The sequence below is a fragment of the Zalophus californianus genome, chromosome 13 (genome assembly GCF_009762305.2).
Source record: "Zalophus californianus isolate mZalCal1 chromosome 13, mZalCal1.pri.v2, whole genome shotgun sequence".
Lineage (NCBI taxonomy): Eukaryota > Metazoa > Chordata > Mammalia > Carnivora > Otariidae > Zalophus > Zalophus californianus.
The window spans coordinates 64975639-64998133 of NC_045607.1; the positions used below are offsets into that span (position 1 = coordinate 64975639).

General features: G+C 38.6%; 1 protein-coding gene across 6 annotated transcripts; it reads left to right on the forward strand.

Moving 5' to 3' along the window:
- The first annotated feature begins 1879 nt into the window (after nt 1–1879).
- ZNF510 (zinc finger protein 510) lies at nt 1880–21138 on the forward strand. 6 transcript variants are annotated; one of them, XM_035723789.1, is made up of 6 exons: nt 1880–1935; nt 3960–4270; nt 5061–5119; nt 14034–14172; nt 14454–14549; nt 16782–21138. In XM_035723789.1, exons 3-6 carry the CDS (start codon nt 5105–5107, stop codon nt 18467–18469), a joined length of 1938 nt encoding a protein of 645 aa, XP_035579682.1. In that variant the 5' UTR covers nt 1880–1935; nt 3960–4270; nt 5061–5104; the 3' UTR covers nt 18470–21138. The 6 variants fall into 6 exon arrangements, with proteins under 6 accessions (XP_035579682.1, XP_035579681.1, XP_035579683.1 ...); XM_035723788.1 differs by having other exon boundaries at nt 3960–4267; XM_035723790.1 differs by having other exon boundaries at nt 3960–4267; nt 16785–21138.
- The last annotated feature ends 1357 nt before the right edge of the window (nt 21139–22495 follow it).

Consider the following 22495-nt stretch of genomic DNA (forward strand, 5'->3'; position numbering starts at 1 on the left):
AATTCCATGGATATGGCCTTGCTATGTTCCAGCACCTACCTCATTGTTCTAACAAAATTATTGAATGTTCTCCTTCCACTGCTTTAAACCCCAGCTCTAATACATACTACCTTCTCACTCTCTTTTCTTCTTGAACTTTTCTTGCACCAGGATCAGTTTTTAAATATTTTAGCAATAGCGTATGTGTTAATATAGATACATTACTATGCATTTTCAGTTTTCTTTTGATCATTACTAAAAGTTTTTATTAGCATAAAAGTTGGAATTGTTCCTTAATGTTTAACAAACAAAATATATAAATATCAAAGAGAAAAAACACACATAGAAAACTTTTTTAGAATTCTGATTGGAACTTTATATTCCTTTCATCTAGAAAACTGGTATTTATTGAAGTTTCTTAAGTGTCAACAGAATCAAGTTTTATACCTTGATTCACATAAGCTGCAATAAGTTACTGGAAACATTAATCTTTCTTTTTAGTTGCTAATCAAAACTCTCTTTTTATCACTGCCATATAAAATAATCTATGTTACAAAATAACAACCAAGAAAAGTGTGTTTATATATAAATGTATGTACGTTTTGTATGTATAAACACATATACACAAAGAGTCAAAATGTGTGGAGGTTCCTAATTTAGTTCCTAATTTCAGAAGTGTGCAAATGTAAGTTTGTCCTTAGGAGAGGCATAATTTGCATGATAATCGTTTTTTTATTGAGTGGTATGTACTTTCAGGTATTACTTATGGAGGATTCAACAACTTACTTTTTTTCCCTAAAGAAACTCTGAGGATCACAGATATTACTCTTTTATGTTAATGATAGGCTCCATTTCCTGTTATTTGTTACATTTTACAGTTTTATTCACAAAAGCTGTTTACATGTGGTAAAGTTAATTGTATATTGGTACCCACAAAATGGGGGCCCAAGTCACAAATCTAAGTCAGCCTGATCTAATGGTACCCTTCTCATTGTCAAAGACACCTAACATATGCCAATCACAATTCAGCTTTAGCTAGCTGACTTTACCTTTATAAGGAAACTTTTACTTTGCCTTATAAGGAAATCTCTAGTAATAAAATATGCTCTTGTCCAAAATCCCTCAGAAGAGTGCTCTATGATTTGTTTTCCCTTGAGTAAAGGACATCAATCTTGTTAGTTTTAGTTTTATTTGACACATGTTTTAGTTTTATTTGACAGATATATTTTATCTTCTTTTGGCAGCTGAGTTAAAAGGCACACTTTTTGAAAAAACAGTTCAAAAATTTCCCTTTATAAACTTCATATTACAAAACTTCCAACTGCATAGAGAAGTAGAAAATAGTAAAAGGAGTATACCCATATACTAGAGGTAGAAATCCTTAACATGTTGCCATATTTGCTTTTTCTAGTTATTTTTTCAATTACAAATATGTAATATAATGTTAAATATTTTAATATACATCTCTAAAAAAAGTAAATTTCTCTTCATAATCCGAATGTCATTATCACAATTAACAAAAATAACAATAAGTTCCCTTAATATTTCTAATATCCAATCCATATACAAATTTCCCCAGTTGTTCCCAAATGTATTCTTGTTTTCTCCAACCAGGATCTGATCCATGACCACATACTGTACTTCATCTTATGTCAAAGTTTAACCCATAACCTCTGGGGTTTTGGTAGGATCTGGGCTCCAGATATCAATACAGGGAGTTAATCTTACTATGCCCTCTTTATCCCCGGCCTCCCCGCCGCACGCCGGCCTCCAACACACCCGAAAGCCGCGAGGAGTCGCGCTCTTTTCATGGGAAATGTAGTCCTGAAGGCCACGGCTCCCCGCGCGGCCTTCTGGGAACGGATATCCTGGACTTTTCCCTGCGCATGTGCAGTCAACCCTACTTTCCTGCTTCCGCCCTCTCCGGCCGTGCGGGGGAGGCCCGTTTGCCCTCAGGTGAGAGGAGCGGGGCGGGGGTTTCTGGGCCTCCGTGCGCCTGGCGGGGGCGGGGTGGGGTTGTGGCCTGAGGAAGGGACCCAGACGTCTCGGGAACTCCCCGCTTTACCCAGGGCGGGAACCCCGCCGCTTATTCCGGAGCCAGGCGAGAACCTACACCTGGCAAAGGCGGTTGGGGGCGGGCCCAGCCCGGCGGGCTCCGGGGACCCAGATGGGGCGAGTGCTTTAGGAAGATGTTCCCTGTAGACTGGAGTGCGGGAGCTGACCGCAGCCGGCGCTGGGAAGATCCCTTGCTGGCGGCGGGAAGGTAATGCCTGTTTAGGTTATTGGATATTGACCGTGAAGCTGGCATAGAGCGCGCCCCGGCCTTGAGCTTAAAAGCCAGAAAGATCGGGTAAATTCCTCCTTTGTCACTTGGGCATAAGTCAGGTTCTCATCTGAAAATAAGGATATTAGTAAAAACTGCTTTGTGGCATTGTTCAGAAAGAGATAAGTCATCATCTATAAAGCATTCAGCCAAATGCTAGTGAGTAAGCACTAATAGGTACAAGGTATAAGCCAACATGCAGTGTTGGCTTCCATCATATTTGGAAGACACTTTGTTCTTTTTTATTTAGTATTTAACTTAATCTTTACAGCCACCCTATTTATAGGTATAACCATATAATTTTATTTTAATTCAATTAATATATAGTGTATTGTTAATTTCAGAGGTAGAGTTTAGTGATTCATCAATTGTATATAACACCCATTGCTCATTACATCACATGCACCCCCTTAATGTCCACCACCCAGTTACCCCATCCCCTCACCCACCTCCACTCTAGCAACCCTCAGTTTGTTTCCTATAGTTAAGAGTCTCTTATGGTTTGTCTCCCTCTCTGATTTCCTCTTATTTTATTTTTCCCTCCCTTCCCCTATGATCCTGTTTTGTTTCTTAAATTCTACATATGAGTGAAATCATATGATAATTGTTTTTCTCTGACTTATTTCTCTTAGCATAATACCCTCTAGTTCCATCCATGTCATTGCAAATGGCAAGATTTCATTCTTTTTGATGGCTGAGTAATAGTCCAGTGTGTGTGTGTGTGTGTGTACACCACATTTTCTTTATCCATTCATCTGTTGATGGACATCTGTCTTCCTATAGTATTAACCATATAATTTTAGAAAGAAAGAGGTAAAGAAAAGAAAAAGAAAATGGGCTCAGAAGAGTGAAATTACAGACTGAAGGTCAAAAAGGTGAGGCAGCCAGGATGTAAACAGATATGCTTTACTTCCAAATTCAGCTATACAAACTCAGCATTGCAGCCTTCGCAGCACTAGTAGAGTGACTTGCCCCCACCCCCCATATTCTCAGGACTATGATTGTAAAGTCAACAGGAGCCAAATGTCACTCTGTGATAGGTGTATCTATTCCGGGGTTTCTGGCATGTCTCCAGAACTGGATAAGACTGAGCCTCCTGGCACCTCCTGTACTGTCCAGGCTGTCTTCTGTCTTCTGAAGGCACAGTCTGATATTGTAGTGCAGTGCTGTCTAATAGATAAGGTGAACCACATATGTAATTTTAAATGTTCTAGTAGCCACATTAAAAATTAAAACACATGAAGTTAGTTTTAACATATTCTTTATCTTAGTATATACAAAACTATTCATTGTGCGGTAGCCACATTTCAAATACTCAATAGTGGGATGTGGCTAGTGGCTACAATAATGGGTGAGCAGTTCTAATGAATTTGAAGAGAATCAGGTTTAAGGCCCTACACCAGTGGTTCCAAACCAGGATAATTTTGCTCTCCAGAGGACTTTTGGAAATGGCTGGAGATGATTTGGGTTCTCACAACAGAGGAGGAATGCTACTAGTGTCTGGTGGGTAGAGGCCAGAAATGCTGCTAGACATCCTACAATGCACAGGACAGCCCCCATGTGACAAAGAATTATGTAGCCCAAAATGTCAGCATTGCTGAAGTTGAGAAACTTTGCTCTCGATGAAAGGTTCAACTAAGAGGAATTTGTTTCCTAGGCCTAAGTCTCAACGTCTGGAACAAAGTAGCTCTTGTGTGACAGGGAGGAGAGGAGCCCTGGGGACAGGAGTCCCACCTGGAAGAAGAGCTCATCTAACAGGAACCACCCTCACCAGAGCTTCAGAATATGCAGAAGAACCCAGAAAGGAGTGGGTCCTAAGAACCCAGAAAGGAGTGGGTCCTAATTTGCTCCACCAGAAGCAGTTCTTAATTACCTTGTCCAGAAAGAGCCAGACTTGGTGATGTCACCACATCCAGAAGCTATCACAGACTGTGTGACAGTGGAAAGTGGACCAGCTTACAGAAGGTGGTGAGCTGGGGTTGAAAGAGATGACTATCAGGCCATATAGGAAAAGCCACTGCCAGAGCCAAGGAAATTCAGTCTCAGTCCTTAAACAGTCCCCGTTTTCTTCATTTTTCCCTCTTTACAGATTCTGAGCCACTCTCACATTGTGTCCATCACAAGTGGCATCTAGAGATATGCTGAGGCTTCCTTTATCCTGAACATATAGAATTATAAAATGACAGTATTGGAGGGGATTTCTATCTCTGACTCTTTTGAAACTTTAAAAAAAAATGGAGCCTGAGATGTATATCCCCTGGTCATCCAGGACAGAGCGAGGAGCAAAGCACAGTGCAGTTCATTCTGTCACACATAAGTCACTAGAAGTGTCTCATCAAAAGTCTTACCAAAAGAGCAAAATGATTTTAAAATATTTCAGCACTAAGCATCTTTTTTTCCCCCAGAGTTTTCTGTTGATTTTCTAACTCAAAGTAGAAATAATAGGATATTAATATTATCCTCTGTTTTAATTTTTTGTTAATTAGTCAGAGGGGGACATACATTTTTAAAATTAATAGGAAATAATTTAAGTCACTGGTGAAAAATAGCAGGGTTACATCCACGTGATCATATCAGAGATGTATTACATATATCGGGAGTGCTGTCTCTATGTGGTGCTTCCTGCCCCTTCTCAAGGGTCAATAGAACATTTTTCCATAGGGAGGCCTTTCCCCCAGCTGATGTGGTGAGATTTTTAGGCAACTGGCGGAAGCTCACCAGACCTCTTATAATTCCACTCCTCTTTCCTTATCCCCAGCTTATCCATCACAGTTCTCTGTACTCTCCCAACAACAGCAGAAAATGAACACATCTCAGGTGAGTTATTTATATACAACTTTTTTTATAATGGATTTTATAGGTAGTTAGTGAACATAGAAAAGTGGGAATGGAAATGGATCAGAACCATTGAAGGAAGGTAGAGAAAAGCAGATGAGTAGTACAGCACAGCTGGCATGTGGGTAGATGCGGTCCTATGAAGTTACACATTTTCCGAAGTGCAAGTAGCAGTTTTCTTCCTGACCTTTCTGATAGCCATGGCAGAGAGTCAGACAATATTTGTTTCAAGATTTGCATTGATGAGAATCTTAAATCAAACCTTCCTCTGAAATCTAAAGTCACTGAAGTCAGGGAAAATGTCTTTGTTGGTTTTCAGGTAGGTGATAGTGCAGATCTTTCCAATAACAACCCGGAAATAATTGTAGAATGTTGTTTCCACTTTTTCCTCAGTGGGAGTAAGGGGCACATTGCCAAAGCAGGGCTTTTGTTAATACAGTTGTCCATCTAAATAAAACAGAAGAAGCAGACCTTTTTCTGACCATTCTGCTAGATCCAGAGATAATACTTAGACTAACTGGAGGTCAGCATGAATAGCTGGTACGTTCATGTCCTAAAAATAGCTTTATGTAAATATTTCTCTCAGGTACCTGTCTTGAACAAGTTGTTCAGGAGAGAGCTTAAAGTTCTGTTCTCTAGCAAATGCTACCGCACTTTCCATTCACATCTCAATCTACTGCATGAGGCCTTGGTGTCTCTACTCATATACCTGTGACCTGCACCCACCAGTGACCTAACTACAGTCAAATCCAGTGGGTCCTTGCCTCATCCTTACCTCACAGACCTGTCTGCAATGCCTGCTCTGCGCCTACTCAGTCCTTCTGGAAGGTCTCCTGTGTTAGTGTCTCTGACGGCCTGTTTTTTTCATGGAGTCATCTTTCTTTTGCCCTTTGACATGTCTCATCACAGGTTTCCAGTCCTTCTAACTATTTTTCTAGCTGGTCTCCTTGACTCATTTCATCCCCACTCTAGTTTCAAGAACAGTGTTTTTCCTAGTTCCCATAAATGCGGCTCTGCGGCCCACTGTGACCAATAGCACTTTTTTAACATTTTTATTTATTTTATTTTATCTTATGTATTTTTTGAGAGAGAGAGAGCATGCGAGCAGGGGAGGGGTAGAATGAGAGGGAGAGACTCCCAGCTGAGTGTGCAGCCTTACGCAGGGCTTGATCTCACGACTCCAAGATCATGACCTGAGCCGAAATCAAGAGTTGGACACTTAGCCAACTGAGCCACCCAGGTGCCCCACCAATAGCACTTTTTATGATGATGTAAACCTTCTGTATCTGCATTGTCCCAAATGATGGCCACTACCTGCATATGCCTGTTGAGCACTTGAAATATGGCTAGTGTGACTGAGGAACTGAATTTTTAATTTAAGTTTTAAATAGTTACACATGGCTAGTGACTGCCATGTTGGACATAGTTGACTCAACATCTCTGTGTAGGTATCTACACGGCATCTCCAGCTGAACTGATGCAAAGTAAAAGTTAACATTTATAATCCCATTTACAGTTCTTCCCAAACGAATTTCCCTCATCTTTCCATATTAGATGTTACGTCCCCAGTCCCAGCCAGACACCCAAGCCACAAAAGTGCTACTGCACATCCCTGGCTTCTCTTGTTCTCACTGTCTCAACTCCTGACACATCTGGTGTGTAATCATGTCTTGCCACTTTTCCCATTTGTCAAAGATAACAGCAATTTTATATGGTCAAACATAATGTATTTTATTTTATTTATTGATTGATTGATGATTGATTTTTTAATTTATGTAACAGGGAGAGACACAGCGAGAGAGGGAACACAAGCAGGGGGAGTGCGAGAGGGAGAAACAGGCTTCCTGGCGAGCAGGGAGCCTGATGCAGGGCTCAATCCCAGGACCCCAGGATCATGACCTGAGCCGAAAGCAGACACCCAACAGCTGAACCACCCAGGCGCCCCTAAACCTAATGTATTTTAAATGTATTCCTCTACTTTATTCCTCCTACGACTATCTTATGGTTTCACACCTGAACTGTTGGAATAGCTTCTTTACCAACCTGACCACTTCTTTCTTCACCCTACTCAAGCACATCTTCCACACAGGTAGTTCATCTAAATGCTAGTGAAGTAATGTCTTGTCCATGTGTAAATCACCTCTGTGGCTCCTCACCCCACATGATAAAATTCCCAGTTCCTCAGAATAACATTCAGGCTTTGGAGACATTACACCTTCCTACTATTTTTTTTTTTTTTTTTTTACTTTATTGGTGCTCTGATTTTTTTTTTTTTTAATTTTTTTTTATTAACATATAATGTATTATTTGTTTCAGGGGTACAGGTCCGTGATTCATCAGTCTTACACAATTCACAGCGCTCACCATAGTACATACCCTCCCCAATGTCCGTCACCCAGCCATCCCACTCCACTCCAGCAACCCTCTGTTTGTTTCCTGAGATTAAGAGTCTCTTATGGTTTGTCTCCCTCTCTGGTTTTGTCTTGTTTAATTTTTCCCCTCCCTTCCCCTATGATCCTGTGTCTTGTTTCTCAGATTCCTCATATCAGTGAGATCATATGATACTTGTCTTTCTCTGACTTATTTCGCTTAGCATAATATCCTCTAGTTCCATCCACATTGTTGCAGATGGCAAGATTTCATTTTTTTGATGGTAGCATAATATTCCATTGTGTATATATACCACATCTTTATCCATTCATCTGTTGATTGACATCCAAGCTCTTTCCATAGTTTGGCTATTATGGACATTGCTGCTATAAACATTGGGGTGCAGGTGCCCCTTTGGAGCACTACATTTGTATCTTTGGGGTAAATACCCAGTAGTGCAATTGCTGGGTCGTAGGGTAGCTCTATTTTCAACTTTTTGAGGAACCTCCATACTGTTTTCCAGAGTGGCTGCACCAGTTTGCTTTCCCACCAACAGTGTAGGAGGGTTCTGCTTTCTCTGCATCCTCGCCAACATCTTTCATTTCCTGACTTGTTAATTTTAGCCATTCTGACTGGTGTGAGGTGGTATCTCATTGAGGTTTTGATTTGGATTTCCCTGATGCCGAGCAATGTTGAGCACTTTTTCATGTGTCTCTTGGCCATTTGGATGTCTTCTTTGCAGAAATGTCTGTTCATGTCTTCTGCCCATTTCTTGATTGGATTATTTGTCCTTCAGGTGTTGAGTTTGAGAAGTTCTTTATAGATTTTGGGTACTGGCCCTTTATCTGATATGTCATTTGCAAATTCTTCTCCCATTCTGTGCGTTGTCTTTTGGTTTTGTTACTGTTTCCTTTGCTATGCAGCAGCTTTTTATCTTGATGAAGTCCCAATAGTTCATTTTTGCCCTTGCTTCCCTTGCCTTTGGCGATGTTTCTAGGGAGAAGTTGCTGCGGCTGAGGTCAAAGAGGTTGCTGCCTGTGTTCTTCTTTAGGATTTTGATGGACTCCTGTCTCACATTGAGTTCTTTCAACCATTTTGAGTCTATTTTTCTGTGTGGTGTAAGGAAATGGTTCAGTTTCATTCTTCTGCATGTGGCTGTCCAATTTTCCCAACACCATTTGTTGAAGAGACTGTCTTTTTTCCATTGGACATTCTTTCCTGCTTTGTCGAGATTAGTTGACCATGGAGTTGATTTCTGGGCTCTCGATTCTGTTCCATTGATCTATGTGTCTGTTTTTGTGCCAGTACCAGACTGTCTTAATGATTACAGCTTTGTAAGAGAGCTTGAAATCCGGAATTGTGATGCCACCGGCTTTGCTTTTCTTTTTCAACCTTCCTCTGGCTATTTGGGGTCTTCTCTGGTTCCATACAAATTTTAGGATTATTTGTTCCATTTCTTTGAAAAAAGTGGATGGTATTTTGATTAGGGGTTGCATTAAATGTGTAGATTGCTCTAAGTAGCATAGACATTTTCACAATATTTGTTCTTCCAATCCATGAGCATGGAACGTTTTTCCATTTCTTTGTGTCTTCTCAGTTTCTTTCATGAGTATTTTATAGTTTTCTGAGTACAGATCCTTTGCCTCTTTGGTTAGATTTATTCCTAGGTAGCTTATGGTTTTGGGTGCAATTGTAAATGGGATCGACTCCTTAATTTCTCTCTCTTCTGTCTTGTTGGTGTATAGAAATGCCACTGATTTCTGTGCATTGATTTTATATCCTGCCACTTTACTGAATTCCTCTATGAGTTCTAGCAGTTTTGGGGTGGAGTCTTTTGGGTTTACCGCATAAAATATCATATCATCTGCAAAGAGTGAGAGTTTGACTTCTTCTTTGCCATGAATGTTGAAGTCTTGATTGACAGGCCTTCCTTTCAGCATTTTAAATAAGTCATACCACTGCATTCTGATCTCCCTGGTTCCTGAGGACAAATTGACTGTTAGCTTTATTTGGGAGCCTTTAGAAGTGATAAGTCAGGGTGGGGGGATGGGTTAGCCTGGTGATGGGTATTAAAGAGGGCACATTCTGTGTGGAGCACTGGGTGTTATGCACAAACAATGAATCATGGAACACTACATCAAAAACTAATGATGTAATGTATGGTGATTAACATAACAATAAAAATTTAAAAAATAAAGACTCAAAGGCACATTTAAAATACGGAAAAAAAAAAGTGATAAGTCACTTCCCTTTTGCTGCTTCAAGAATCATTCTGTTTTTCTGCCCCTTCTCTCTCCTCCTACTACTCCTCTCCTTTGGATGTTGCTATATTTAGATGTTTGATTTTATCCCACAGGTCACTGAGGCTTTTTGTTCATTTTTCCTATTTTTACTTTCTGTCCTCAGATTGTATCATCTCACTAGGTCTGTATTCAAAATTGGGTGATTCTCCTGCATGTTCAGATCTGCTATTGAGACCTCAAAGGAATGTTTCACTTCAATTATTGTACTTTCATATTTCAAATTTCAAATTTTCAAATTTCAGAATTTCAGTTTACTTTTTCATCAAATATGTATTATTTCTAATTCTTTATTCAGTGAGAATGTGTTCCCGTACTTTATTTTGCTTCTTTAGATACGGTTTTCTTTAGTTATTTGTATGTATTTAGAACAGTTTATTGAAAGTCTTTGTCTAGGGGTGCCCAGGTGGCTCAGTTCATTAAGTGTCTGCCTTCAGCTCAGGTCATGATCCCAGGGTCCTGGAATGGAGCCCCACATCAGGTTCCCTGCTCAGTCACGAGTCTGCTTCTCCTTCTCCCTCTCCCCGCCTCCATTCGTGCTCTCTCTCTCAAATAGATAAAATCCTTTTGAAAAAAAAGTCTTTGTCTAGTAAGTCCAATGTCTGGACTTCTTCAGAGACCGTTTCTACACGGTTTCATACATAGTATTGGGTTTGTTTGTTTTTGCTGTGTATGAGCCATACTTTTTTATTTATTTGTAGGTCTTAAATTTTTGTTAAAAACTTGATATTTAAAATAAAACGTGTCAGTTTATCATCAGAATACCACTCCACCACAGCTGTCATTTGTTTAGTGACTCTTTTGAACGGATTCTGTACAACCTATATTCTTTGTCATGTGTGACCACTGAAGTCTCCACTCCATTAGCTAAATAGTCAGCTAATAATTGGACAATGATTTCCTTAAGTACTCATAACCAGTAAGGCTCCAATCTTTGCCAAGATGCTCTATGTATAGGTTGGATGTTTGATTGTGTCCCACAGTTCAGCAGTTAGCCTGGCATTTTACTACCTTGCATTCACCTTCACTTTTCTTTCACAGAGCCTCAAGGTTAATGAGAGCCAAGTTTAGTACTTTCTCAGATGTTTCCTGAATATGCACATAGTCCAGGGCATGTGTGCTACCTTCTAGATTCCCAGAGAGAAGTCTGAGCTTTTCACAGCCCCTTCTGTATATATCATGCTCCAACTTTTCCTTTTAAGCTTTTTAATTACACTGTTTCCTTTAATTATTACAAACTGCCTGAGGTAGCCATGGTGGTAAAGAGTATCCCATGGGTTTTTTCTTTCTTAACTAATGTCATGCCCCCAGAGAAAATGCTGTTTGCAGTCGGTGAGCTTTGAGTTAGATCAAATGAAGACCGTTTTATGAATGGGATGTTCCATGGAGCTACCAGACAGGTCAAATAATGACAGATCTCTGGGACTTATCTTCCAGTTTAACCTCAGTTTTAGGCACTAAGAACTTGCATCTCGTCATTTAGGTATTTTATTCCCTAGGAGAGATTGGGCAGATGGGTCTGGGTAGCATCTTGGTAATGTCTGCTACTGCTGTCCCCTTACTGCAGGGGATGCCGCCCATGGCCTCAAGTTATTTTATTGACCTTTCCCGAAATAAGTGATACAGATCTGAGTGATTTAAGTGGTGACTTTTCTTCCCCTACACTAGCCAGTACCTCATGGGGCAGGAAGGGACTTCCCCAAAATTCTCCCCCAGTCCTTTCTGTGAACAGACTAGGTTCCTGGAGAAAATGTCACAAAAAGGTAGAAATCACACTATATCTGTGATATACACCACCTCCTCAGGGACTTCACACTCTAACATTTGTGCACATGTGGCCTTTAGCAGGTTGTTAAAAATTTTCTAGTTTTATCTTTCTGTCATCTTACATGAAGTTTGGTAGCATATGGTCCAGGAAGCAAACAGGTGGGTCCTGATTCTCCCTACAGATGCCTACCTTTTTCCTGATTTCGAATTGTTTATTTGTTAAGCAGTTTCATTTCTCTGATGAATTAAAAAAAAAAAGACCTAATTTTCAATCTGTCTAGCTTTGTTCTTGTTGTAAGGATGTTAGTATTGCTCTTTTCAACTCTCTACACTAAAATCCAAAGTCACACTGTATGTTTGTAATCTTTTCTAATTTGATGAGACTTAATTTGATGAGACATATTTTTAATATGCAAAATGCACTAGAAAATAATTTGTTATGATTATGTTATCTGATATGTTTCAGTTACTCAAATTGGTTATTTATGTCATTTAAACCTTCTGTATCAGTGGTCAGCAGACTTCATCTGTAAATGTGAGGTAGTAGGCTTTGTGGGAGATAATGGTCTCTTTGAAAATACTGAACTCTACAGTTGTAGTGCTGTAGCAGCCATGGATAATACATAAACAAATGAACGTGACTATGTTCCAATAAAATCTTACTTACAAAACAAAACAAAAACAGCAGGCCAGATTTTCCCTCTTGACTGTTGCTGACCCCTTTCTAAATCTCTATTGTTTTTTTTTCAGTCAGCTTGCCCTGAGTTGAGAGTTGTGTTAAAATATTATAAAACTAATTATAATTATGGATCCATCTATCTCATTTTATCAACTTTTGTTATATATAGTTGACTCTCACTATTCACATGGTTATTTTCTATAAAATCACCATGAACATTAAATTAACAAATACTCATTGCTCCTAGGGGAAATACAATGTTAAGTCCCTTTGAGTTTCTAGTCAAAACATTTTGGTCAGCCATTCAATACACAACCTGGTTTTATGTGTGTTTCTGTTTTAAAAATACTTTAGTACATTGTTTCATGAACAAGAACTAACAGCCCATGGCCTCAAGTTATTTGTTGCACCATAATTAATGCTTAAAGTTTATCTAACACACTTGGTCTCCCTAAGGCATATCACAGCCTTCTTGCACTCAGGAACACTAGACAGCATTTCTCATTACACAGGTAGGGGAACACAAGAAAAATCACAAAAATGCAAAGAATGTACTAAGTAGTCTGCAAAAAGAACATTTGGCAAAGCATTATCTTATTCAGCTCCAGCTGGAAAAATGTGTTGGATGCTCAAATCTTGTACCTTTCTGCGAGTGTCCTTAAATACTGCAAAATCATGAGTATTTTTTTTTAAAGATTTTATTTATTTATTTGACAGAGAGAGACAGCGAGAGAGGGAACACAAGCAGGGGGAGTGGGAGAGGGAGAAGCAGGCTTCCCGCAGAGCAGTGAGCCTGATGTGGGACTTGATCCCAGGACCCCGGGATCATGACCTGAGCCGAAGGCAGACAGACGCCTAACGACTGAGCCACCCAGGCGCCCCAAAATCATGAGTATTTAGGTTAGAAGTATATTTTAGTGAGGTGAATTTGCAGATACAGAATCTGTGAATAATAAGAATTGACTGTATTTGCAAGCTAGGTTTTCAAATGCACACAAATTTATGTTTTTTATATTTTCTGTTAAAAGGATCATAAATAGTTACTGTGTTTTGTCATACTTTCTTACCTTGATTGTTTTTATGTTAATATAACCAACTTTCTTTTGGCTCATAATTATGTATATTTTTTTCTGTCCTGTTATTTTCAATCTACATATATCCCTCTCTGTTAATTGTGTTTTCTTTGTTGTTTTTATGCTGTTAGTCTTTCTTTTAATTGATTGGTTAGTCCAAAAGTTGGCAAATTTTGTCTGTAATGGATCAGATAGTAAATGTTTTCAGTTTTGATAGTCATAAGGTCTGATAGAATTACTAGGCTATGCTGTTACAGCACGAAACCTACAATGAACAATACAGAATGATTGGGTATTTGTGATTATGTTGCAGGAAAACTTTTATTTATTAAAAAAGTGTCAAGCTAGATTTGGCCACAGGTAATAGTTTGCTGACTCCTACCCTAGAATATGCCTAGGGTAGTATATTGGGGTATTGGATAAAAATTGTAAGAAATTTATCATTTTTGCTTAAAAAATTTTTTTAAACAAAGTTTAATATACTTAAAATATGTGCATGGAACTCATAAGTATATAAAAATAAAGTTATAAATATTTTTACTCATTGAATACCTCTAAAATATAAGTTAAAGTTAGATTCAAAATATGCATCCTTTGTATACGTTTGTTTTCAGTTCTTTACAGTAAACATAAGAATTGTTTTTAGGGGTATTTTCTATGTCACCTAATTTTGAACCCTTCAGATTGAGCAGAAATGTCTGTTGCAGGCATCAGTGTCATTCAAGGACGTGACTGTGGAATTCACCCAGGAGGAGTGGCAGCAAATGGGTCCTATTCAGAGGACCCTGTATAGAGATGTGATGCTGGAGAACTACAACAACCTAGTCTCAGTGGGTGAGCATATAGGTATAACTTACCCTCATCACAGCACATAGAAGGCATTTCCTTTTTATGCACTGATACAGATGAATATTTTATTTAGATTTTAATGTTATTGAGATATTTCATTCAGGAGTATAAAATTAACTAAGCCCTTTTGAGGAATAAAAGAAGTGTTTTGTCAACTCCCCATGATAAGTTCAAATCAGGATCTTCAGGGTGCTGCTTCTGAAGCTGTATCTTTTTACACTTTAGAAACTAAAAAGCTCATCATCTGTCCTAAATACTCCATTGTTCCCTGTTTACAGGGAACTGCATTTTCAAACCAGCAGTAATCTTCAAGTTGGAGCAAGGAGAGGAGCCTTGGTTCTTAGAGGAAGAATTCTCAAACCAGAGCCACCGAGGTGAGTTCCTAAGCACTAGCAGACAGAATTCTCTTGGGATATTTAAGACTCCAGAAGGTCAGTTTGTCATTAAACACCTTTGTATTTCAAGACTCCTTTTAAGCTCAAAGGCAAAAAAAAGCACCAATCAATAGAAAATGATTAATAAACTTGACTACATTAAAATTGAGAACTTTGTTTATAAAATATACTGTTAAAAGGATGAGAAGACAAGCCATAGAGAAGCAGAATATGTATATAATACAAGTAATCTAGAAAGGATAAGTACTCTGAAAATGTAAAAACTTCCACTAGTCAACGTAGGAAAAGGTGGCAACCCAATTGAAAAATAAGCAAAAGACTGAACAGGAACTTTTAAATGGCCATTAAATCTTTGAAAATGTGTTCAGTCTCTCATTAGCTTTCACGGAATGCAAAATAAAATACAAAGTGAGATGAGAGACACATGGTATGATGTGACATTAACAAATTTGGCAAAGCCAAGTCTTGATGAGGATGTGAAATATTAAAGAATCTTACGTACTGATGGAAAATGTAAGCTGGTAAAACCACTGTATAATCAGGAGGATGTTTCCAAGTCAGGTTAAAGTTTTACATAATTTTCAACCAAGGAATTCCTTTCCTAACTACATACCCTACAGAAAGGCATGATTATATTCCCTAGGATAAATAAAACAATATTTACTTATGGCAGTATTGTTTGTTTTTGTTAAAAATTGGGCTCATCAGGAGTAGAATGAAGAAAGCATTGTATTCCTCAAGGGATAATTAGCTACATAATCTTAAGCAAAAAGAAACCAAACAATATAAATATACGTGTGTGGTTACATTTATGTAAATGTCAGAAATGCAAAACTCAATTACATTTTTAGGAATTCATATATTGGTGATAAAACCACACAAAGAAAATCAAGGAAACAATTACGTAAATATTAGGAGGGTAGTGAACTCTTAAGCATGAAGTTAGAGATAAGTAGGGATGTTTGCAGAGCCATTTTTGTGTTCTATTTCTTGACATTTTTTTTTTCTAATTCAAGTTAGTTAACATACAGTGTAGTATTGATTTCAGGTTGACATGGTTTCTGATTATACTAGTGTTCACTCTGTACTGTTAAACTGTACATATAAGTTTTATGCAGATATAAATTATGTTTCATAGTTAAGAGAGTGAAGAGATGAACCAAAAATAGCAGATGGTATTTACAACTCATTAAAACCCTCAAAGGACAGCCATCTAGAATGCATAAATGATTTGGACCTTTCTTAAGTGCCGTCTTTGCAACAAGGCCTTCCATGATACCCATTTAAAATAACACCCCTTGGGGCACCTTACTGGCTCAGTTGGTAGAGCATGCAACTCTTGATCTCAAGGTCATGAGTTCAAGCCCCACATTGGGCATAGAGCTTACATACATACATGCATACATAAAATACATATGTATATATTTTATACATATCAAATTGAAATGTGGAAATTTAGGATGAAGTGATCAAGTTCACTTACTGTTCAATTTTGATAAAATAAAGGTACCACAGCAGGAATTAAGCAGTGAATCTAATTTAGTTGCAAGAATAGATTTTTCTTTTTTCAGTTTTACATTTGTTTATATTTCTGTGACTTACAGCTATAAGATGGGTTAGATCCTAAGCTGTAAACTTCCTCATTTAATCATGAGGAAAGTTGTACTATCAATTTTGATTTGATATTGAAGAATTGAATGGAAATAAGGAATATCAGCTTGGAAATAGTGGACTCTTGAGGATTCTATCAGTGTAGCCTAGATAGTGTAGGACTATATTTCCTCAAAGCCAACCTCTTCCCCTGTTGGGCCTAGTCCATCAGTGTTCATTATCTCCTAATTCTTTTGTTCCTGTACTTAAGTTTATGTAGTCCCGTTGTGTTCATCCCATTATCTGGTTTTCCTGTTCCCTGAAATAACTCCTCTAGTGTTAGGAGTTAAACTAAACACTCCTATAAAAGTCTCATTTCTATTCTTTCTCCACCCCCATAGGAAAATGCAATTGATCACAATCCAAATACAGATATGTATTTATTACCAGTTTCCTCTCTCATTTTCACTATATCAATGCTGTTTTTAAAGGAGGGTGAGGATACGTACATAAATTATTTAATCTTGGAAAACCAAAAAATGAATGCGATATAGGCTATATATTTCCCATCCATAAGAAATGTAAGGTTCATAAGATGTTTTCAATTTATCTCTGTTTTAGAAGATTACAGAGATGATGACCTGTTGAAGAGGAAAAAGAAAATCCAAGATAAACACTTGCAGGAAATAATATTCATTGATAATAAACCATTGACTGGAGAGGAAGAAGTTTTGGGAAAACAGTTTAATCTGCACATAGCTCCTGTTTCAACAAAAATATCCTGTAAATATGACTCATGGGGAGTAAATTTGCAAAATATTTCCCAGCTTGTTAATAATAGAACCTATCCAACAAAAAAACCAAATTGCTATAGTGTATGTGAAAATTTGTCTTTCAAAATTAAGTTTGAGAGAACTCATACTGGAGAGGAGTTTCATGAATATAATAAAAATGGGAAAGCTCTCAGTTATAAGGAAAATCTTCCTAAGAATCAAAAGTGTCAAACTTTGGAGCAAGCTTTTAAATATGAAATTGGAAAAGCCTTCTATGGCGAGGCTGCTTGTGTTACATGTAAGAGTATTCACACAGAAAAATCCTATAAAGATGATGAATTTAGGAGAAAAAGTGAAAAAACAACTATCTTTGACTATAAAAGAACTGGGGTAGGGGAGAAACACTCTCCTCTTAACCAATGTGGGAAATCTTTCTGCGGGAAATCAGCTGTCAAGGAATACAGTAAGTTTAACATGCCTGTGAAACAGAATGAATGTCATGCAAGTGGAAGTAATTTCAACAGGAAGTCACACCTCACTCAACTTCAGAGAATTGTCACGGAAGAGAACCCAATGGTATATAATGATAGAACACGAACTGGGGATAAGTCCTTTGAATATCATGAAAATAGGAAATCCTACCAGATGTCAGCCCACAAAGTACGCCAGAGAACTCACTCTGAGATAAAACCCTATAAATGTAATGAATGTGGTAAATCCTTCTTTCAAAAAGGACATCTCATTCAGCATCAGAGAACTCACACCGGAGAGAAACCATTTGAATGTAATGAATGTGGAAAAACTTTCTCCCAGAAGTCACACCTCAGTACACATTGGAGAATTCACACAGCAGAGAAACCCTATAAGTGTAATGAATGTGGGAAAACATTTGTCCAGAAGTCAACCCTCAGGGGACATCAGAGAATTCATACAGGAGAGAAACCCTATAAATGTAGTGAATGTGGAAAAACTTTTGTTCAAAAGTCAACCCTCAGAGATCATCATAGAATTCACACAGGGGAGAAATCCTTTCAGTGTAAAGAATGTGGGAAAACTTTTGGTCAGAAGTCAAACCTCAGGATACATCAGAGAACTCACAGTGGTGAGAAAACATATCAATGTAACGAATGTGAAAAATCCTTTTGGCGAAAAGACCATCTCGTTCAACATCAGAAAACACACACAGGAGAGAAACCATTTAAATGTAGTGAGTGTGAGAAAACTTTTGCCCGGACATCAACCCTTAGAGTGCATCAGAGGATTCATACTGGGGAGAAACCATTTAAATGTAATGAATGTGGGAAAAAATTTGTCCGGAAGGCAATCCTCAGTGATCATCTGAGAATTCATACAGGGGAGAAACCTTTTCAGTGTAACAAATGTGGGAAAACTTTTGGCCAGAAATCAAACCTCAGAATACATCAGAGAATTCACAGTGGGGAGAAATCTTATGAATGTAATGAATTTGGGAAATTGTATAAGAAGTCAACTCTAAATGTTTGCCAGAGAATTCAGGGAGGGGGAAAACCCTATTGATATAATAACTATGGAAAATCCTTATGGCTGAAAAACCATGCCATTTGACTGCAGTAAACCCACACAGGAGAAAAACCATATAAATATGAATGTAGGAAGAATTTTATCCAAAAAGCAACCTTGAAAGTATATCAGAATACACGAGCTGGTATTTCTTTCAAGGTACTATGGAAAGCCCTTTTGAATGAAGCCATGCCCTTTAGATAACTCACGCAAAATTTCCTGGTCTCCCTTTCCTCCAAGTAGGTCTTTGGGACTGTGGATGCTTATATTTTATGCCACACCCATTTGTGACAAAACACCTCGCTGACAAACTACTAGGATGCTGTCAGGATAAAATGGAGATGATCCAGGACAACCTTGAGTATCATGCTTTAACATGGCACAGCTTTTACAAGGTAAAAGCCAGGGTGCCTGAAATATGTGGAACAAAATTCTCATTCACATCTTTACCTTTTGAACATTTTGTGATCAAGCAGTGATCTTGTATTCTATTGAGCTCTCGCATGTTTAGGTCTGTTTCCTTTGGAACGTAATTTAGCCATCCCTCTACTCGGGAGGTAGAAAGCTATTATGTAAGCCAAGCTTACATCAGTCAGTGGGTACAGCATTTATTAAAGAGTTGGTGTTGTGAGGAATTCCTCAAAGATCATCAGAGAATTCATTTTAAAAAAATCATTCAATGTACTGAAATAGATGATACCACCTGTTCCAGGGCTTTTGATGAACCTAAAAGGAAGATTTTTGGTTGAAATGTGAGCACACCTTGTGCAAGTAAAGCAAATGCTTCTTTAATGTTGTGAAGTCACTCTCCCTTCACACTTTGTTGTACCTCCATATACCCCAACATCAGCTGTTTCAGGGGAAAGAAATCTTCCTGTCTCCAATGGGGACCCATGGCCATTGGCACCCACCCAAGTATTTTGGGGAACTTTGAGGGAGGAAAGGGGCTGGAACTTTTATGGCTTTATGGGAAACAGGTGCCCAAGTCAACATCTTATCACTTTCCATGGAGGTAGGGAGTATCTAGATAAAGAAAATGTTGTTAGAGCAGGGGTTACAGTAGGCAAGGGAAATGAATGTGACCCTGTGAATAAATGGGGCTCTTTTGGCCAGTGCAGTATATTGTGGTTACTTCTAAACCTGAAAGTGTAGTAGAAATGTGTTACATGCTATACTTCCCCTTCCAATAATTCAGAAGGGATTCTCCCAGTCAGGAAGAGTTATGTGTAAAGAAAATACCTTTGAGGTCCCACAGCCCTTAATGACCACTTTGCGCTTCAGTTTCTGTAACTATTCATTCTGTTGATTGGAATTTCTGGCAAAAGGAAATGCCCTTGGGGTGGGGGAGAAGGGTGGTTCGACTTGATACCCTAGCAAGGCTACCAAGTATATGCCTTTTGTAAAGCAGCTCTTAGCTTACTCTTGGGCTCCACTGGCTAACAAGATACAAAGGATACAAGCCTCAGGTGTAAAATGCACGTGGTATATTTAAGAATACAGCTGTCCTGGTCCCAGCAATATCTTAGCTATATATCAGATTGTAGCAGCTGTCCCTTACAGAGGAAACTTATCCCCCACTCTGCTGCCTGAAGCAAAGCTGAGGGCTCAGTAGGGCCCCCAGTTCATAGAAGTCACTCTAGTTGGGCCTGATTCACTGACAGTCTAGTGGGAATCACTGGACACTGACTATTCAACCTCAGTGCAATTATGCAGACCCAAAAATTGATGGGGCTGCTCCTCTCAATGGGCAGGACACAAGGATGTTCTCAACACTGGCAGATATTCCATTTGAAACTTGCGGCATTTTAATTGACTGTGGTTCTTACTGTGCCTAGCTTTTTGACACACTGGTAGTAAAACTGCTGGCTGACAAAAGCACTCCTCTGGTGCTGTGAACTGTGCGGGGAAAGTCAGCTGCTAAGCACATCTGAGTTTTTAAACTAGATGCCCTTGGTAAGTGAGTATTCTATGATAATAGTGACTGGAATCAAGCTGCTGAGCAAGCCTTCACTATCCTGATTGCCAGCATTGCTACCTGGATCCATCATCATACTGACAGAGCAAAATATTCACCATCTTAACTGCATACAAAGTAAGTCTATATATCCAGTGCTTCCTTTGATGTCATTTGACCTAAGAATCTACATTTTTTCCCTTATGTATTAATATCCAATTCCACATACCATTTGATAATTCACCCCTTTCCTACTGATTTTTAAATGTATTCATATACTAAATTGTCATTCGTAAGGATATTGCACAAGACTGCTCATGACCCATTCCCTACATCCTGTTAGCAACATAGCCTCCTTTTGGGATCAGGGCTAGCATAAACCTCATATGAGCCAAAATATTCGATCTTTCTAGCCTGATAGTGAATTTTTCACTGAAGATTGTTTCAATCAGGAAAACGAGAATAACCTCCTAGGACTTTGGAAATGGAACATCACACACTAGAGCTGCCAATACTCTTGCCAAGATGCATCTGCACAAAAGAAGATAATAACTAGTTAGTGCTGTATTCCCTGAAAATAATCAAGAGGTTACTGTTTGTTTTTATAATAGGTGATATATTATGAAGTCTTTTTTTTTTAAGATTTTATTTATTTGACACAGAGACAGCCAGAGAAGGAACACAAGCAGGGGGAATGGGAGAGGGAGAAGTAGACCCCCCCTGAACAGGGAGCCTAATGTGGGGCTTGATCCCAGGACCCTGGGATCATGACCTGAGCTGAAGGCAGACACTTAATGACTGAGCCGCCCAGGCGCCCCATCTTTCATTCTTAAAATTTTTTCTCCGTTTCTTAACATATTTGAATCCTCTCCCTCATACCCCTTTTTATATATAATCTTTTAGAATTATGATTGGGTTTGCTATTAAGTTCAAGATCATCTATCCACTAGAATGAATAAATTCACCCAGGTAGTCTGAGTCACTGGCAGTCCAGGTGACAAAGCCCCATGATTGGGCACTTAGGCTTTATCTGCTGTCCCCTTGCTGGGGTAGGCCCACAGAACACCTCTCTGTATAATAATACATTATCAGCTGGAGACCATGGTCTGTGCTATAGCCACGAATGCTCCCTTCTCCCTGCCTGGGGGCTCTTTCTAGGTAATGGGCTTTTATTCCAACAGATGGGTGCCACAACTAGAGATCCTGGAAGAGTCCATTTTCTGTCTAACTGCTTGCCAAGGGTCTTTATGCTAATTTTAAAAAGCCACTGAGGGCAGGAATTTTTATGTTCTGTTCATAATGTATCCCAAGCAACTGAAACAGACCCTCTACACATTAGGCACTCAGAAATGCTAGAGGTGGATTTGTCAGAGTGGAATATGAACATGTTTTCTTTTGATACTGCAAATGATCTTTTATGATTATTCATTTACTAAAAATTAATTGCTGTGAGCGCCACTCAAAGACTCGTGTTTTGGATATTTTCAAAAGTTGCTAGAAGAAACTTGTTCTTAATATTCAGAAGTATACAGTACTGTTCTTCAAATATTTGTCACCCAAAATAAAATTTATTTTCAATAAACTAGAATTCCCAATCCAAAATTATGCCTACATATCAGTTCTTATTCACATTGTAGAGTGCGGGCATTTTTCTTTTTTCCCTTCTCTCAGCTTTGCTTTCACACAAATACTTTATAACTACTAATCCAAGCAATTTTGCAAAACAATAGTAATAGTAAATCAGATTTTTAAGACCAATGAAATGGGAAGGCAAAGAAACTTTCTTGGGATCATCCCTTTAGTCCATTGTACCACTAGTTCCACTCATTTTTATTTCAAAATCATCCTCCTGGCAGCTCCAAAGAGAAGATTCTTTTTTCTCAGGTTCAAGAATCTACTGGGAGAGATGTCTGATGCCAAAAGAGGGGCATAACACTTGTTCCGAGCTGCCTCCATATTTGTCTTTCCTTGCCAGGTGCATGATACTTTTTTTTTCTTCACGTTAAAGGTGTCCCTGGAAGCCCAGCAGAAATAATATACCATGCCCTTTTACCAGGGAAGCTTCACAC

Bases quoted from the DNA above. Each gene is read 5' to 3' on its own strand.
- ZNF510 (XM_035723789.1), top strand. The intron at 14,173-14,453 runs GTATAACTTACC...CCCTGTTTACAG, and splicing joins CTCAGTGGGTGAGCATATAG to GGAACTGCATTTTCAAACCA. The intron at 14,550-16,781 runs GTGAGTTCCTAA...TCTCTGTTTTAG, and splicing joins CTCAAACCAGAGCCACCGAG to AAGATTACAGAGATGATGAC.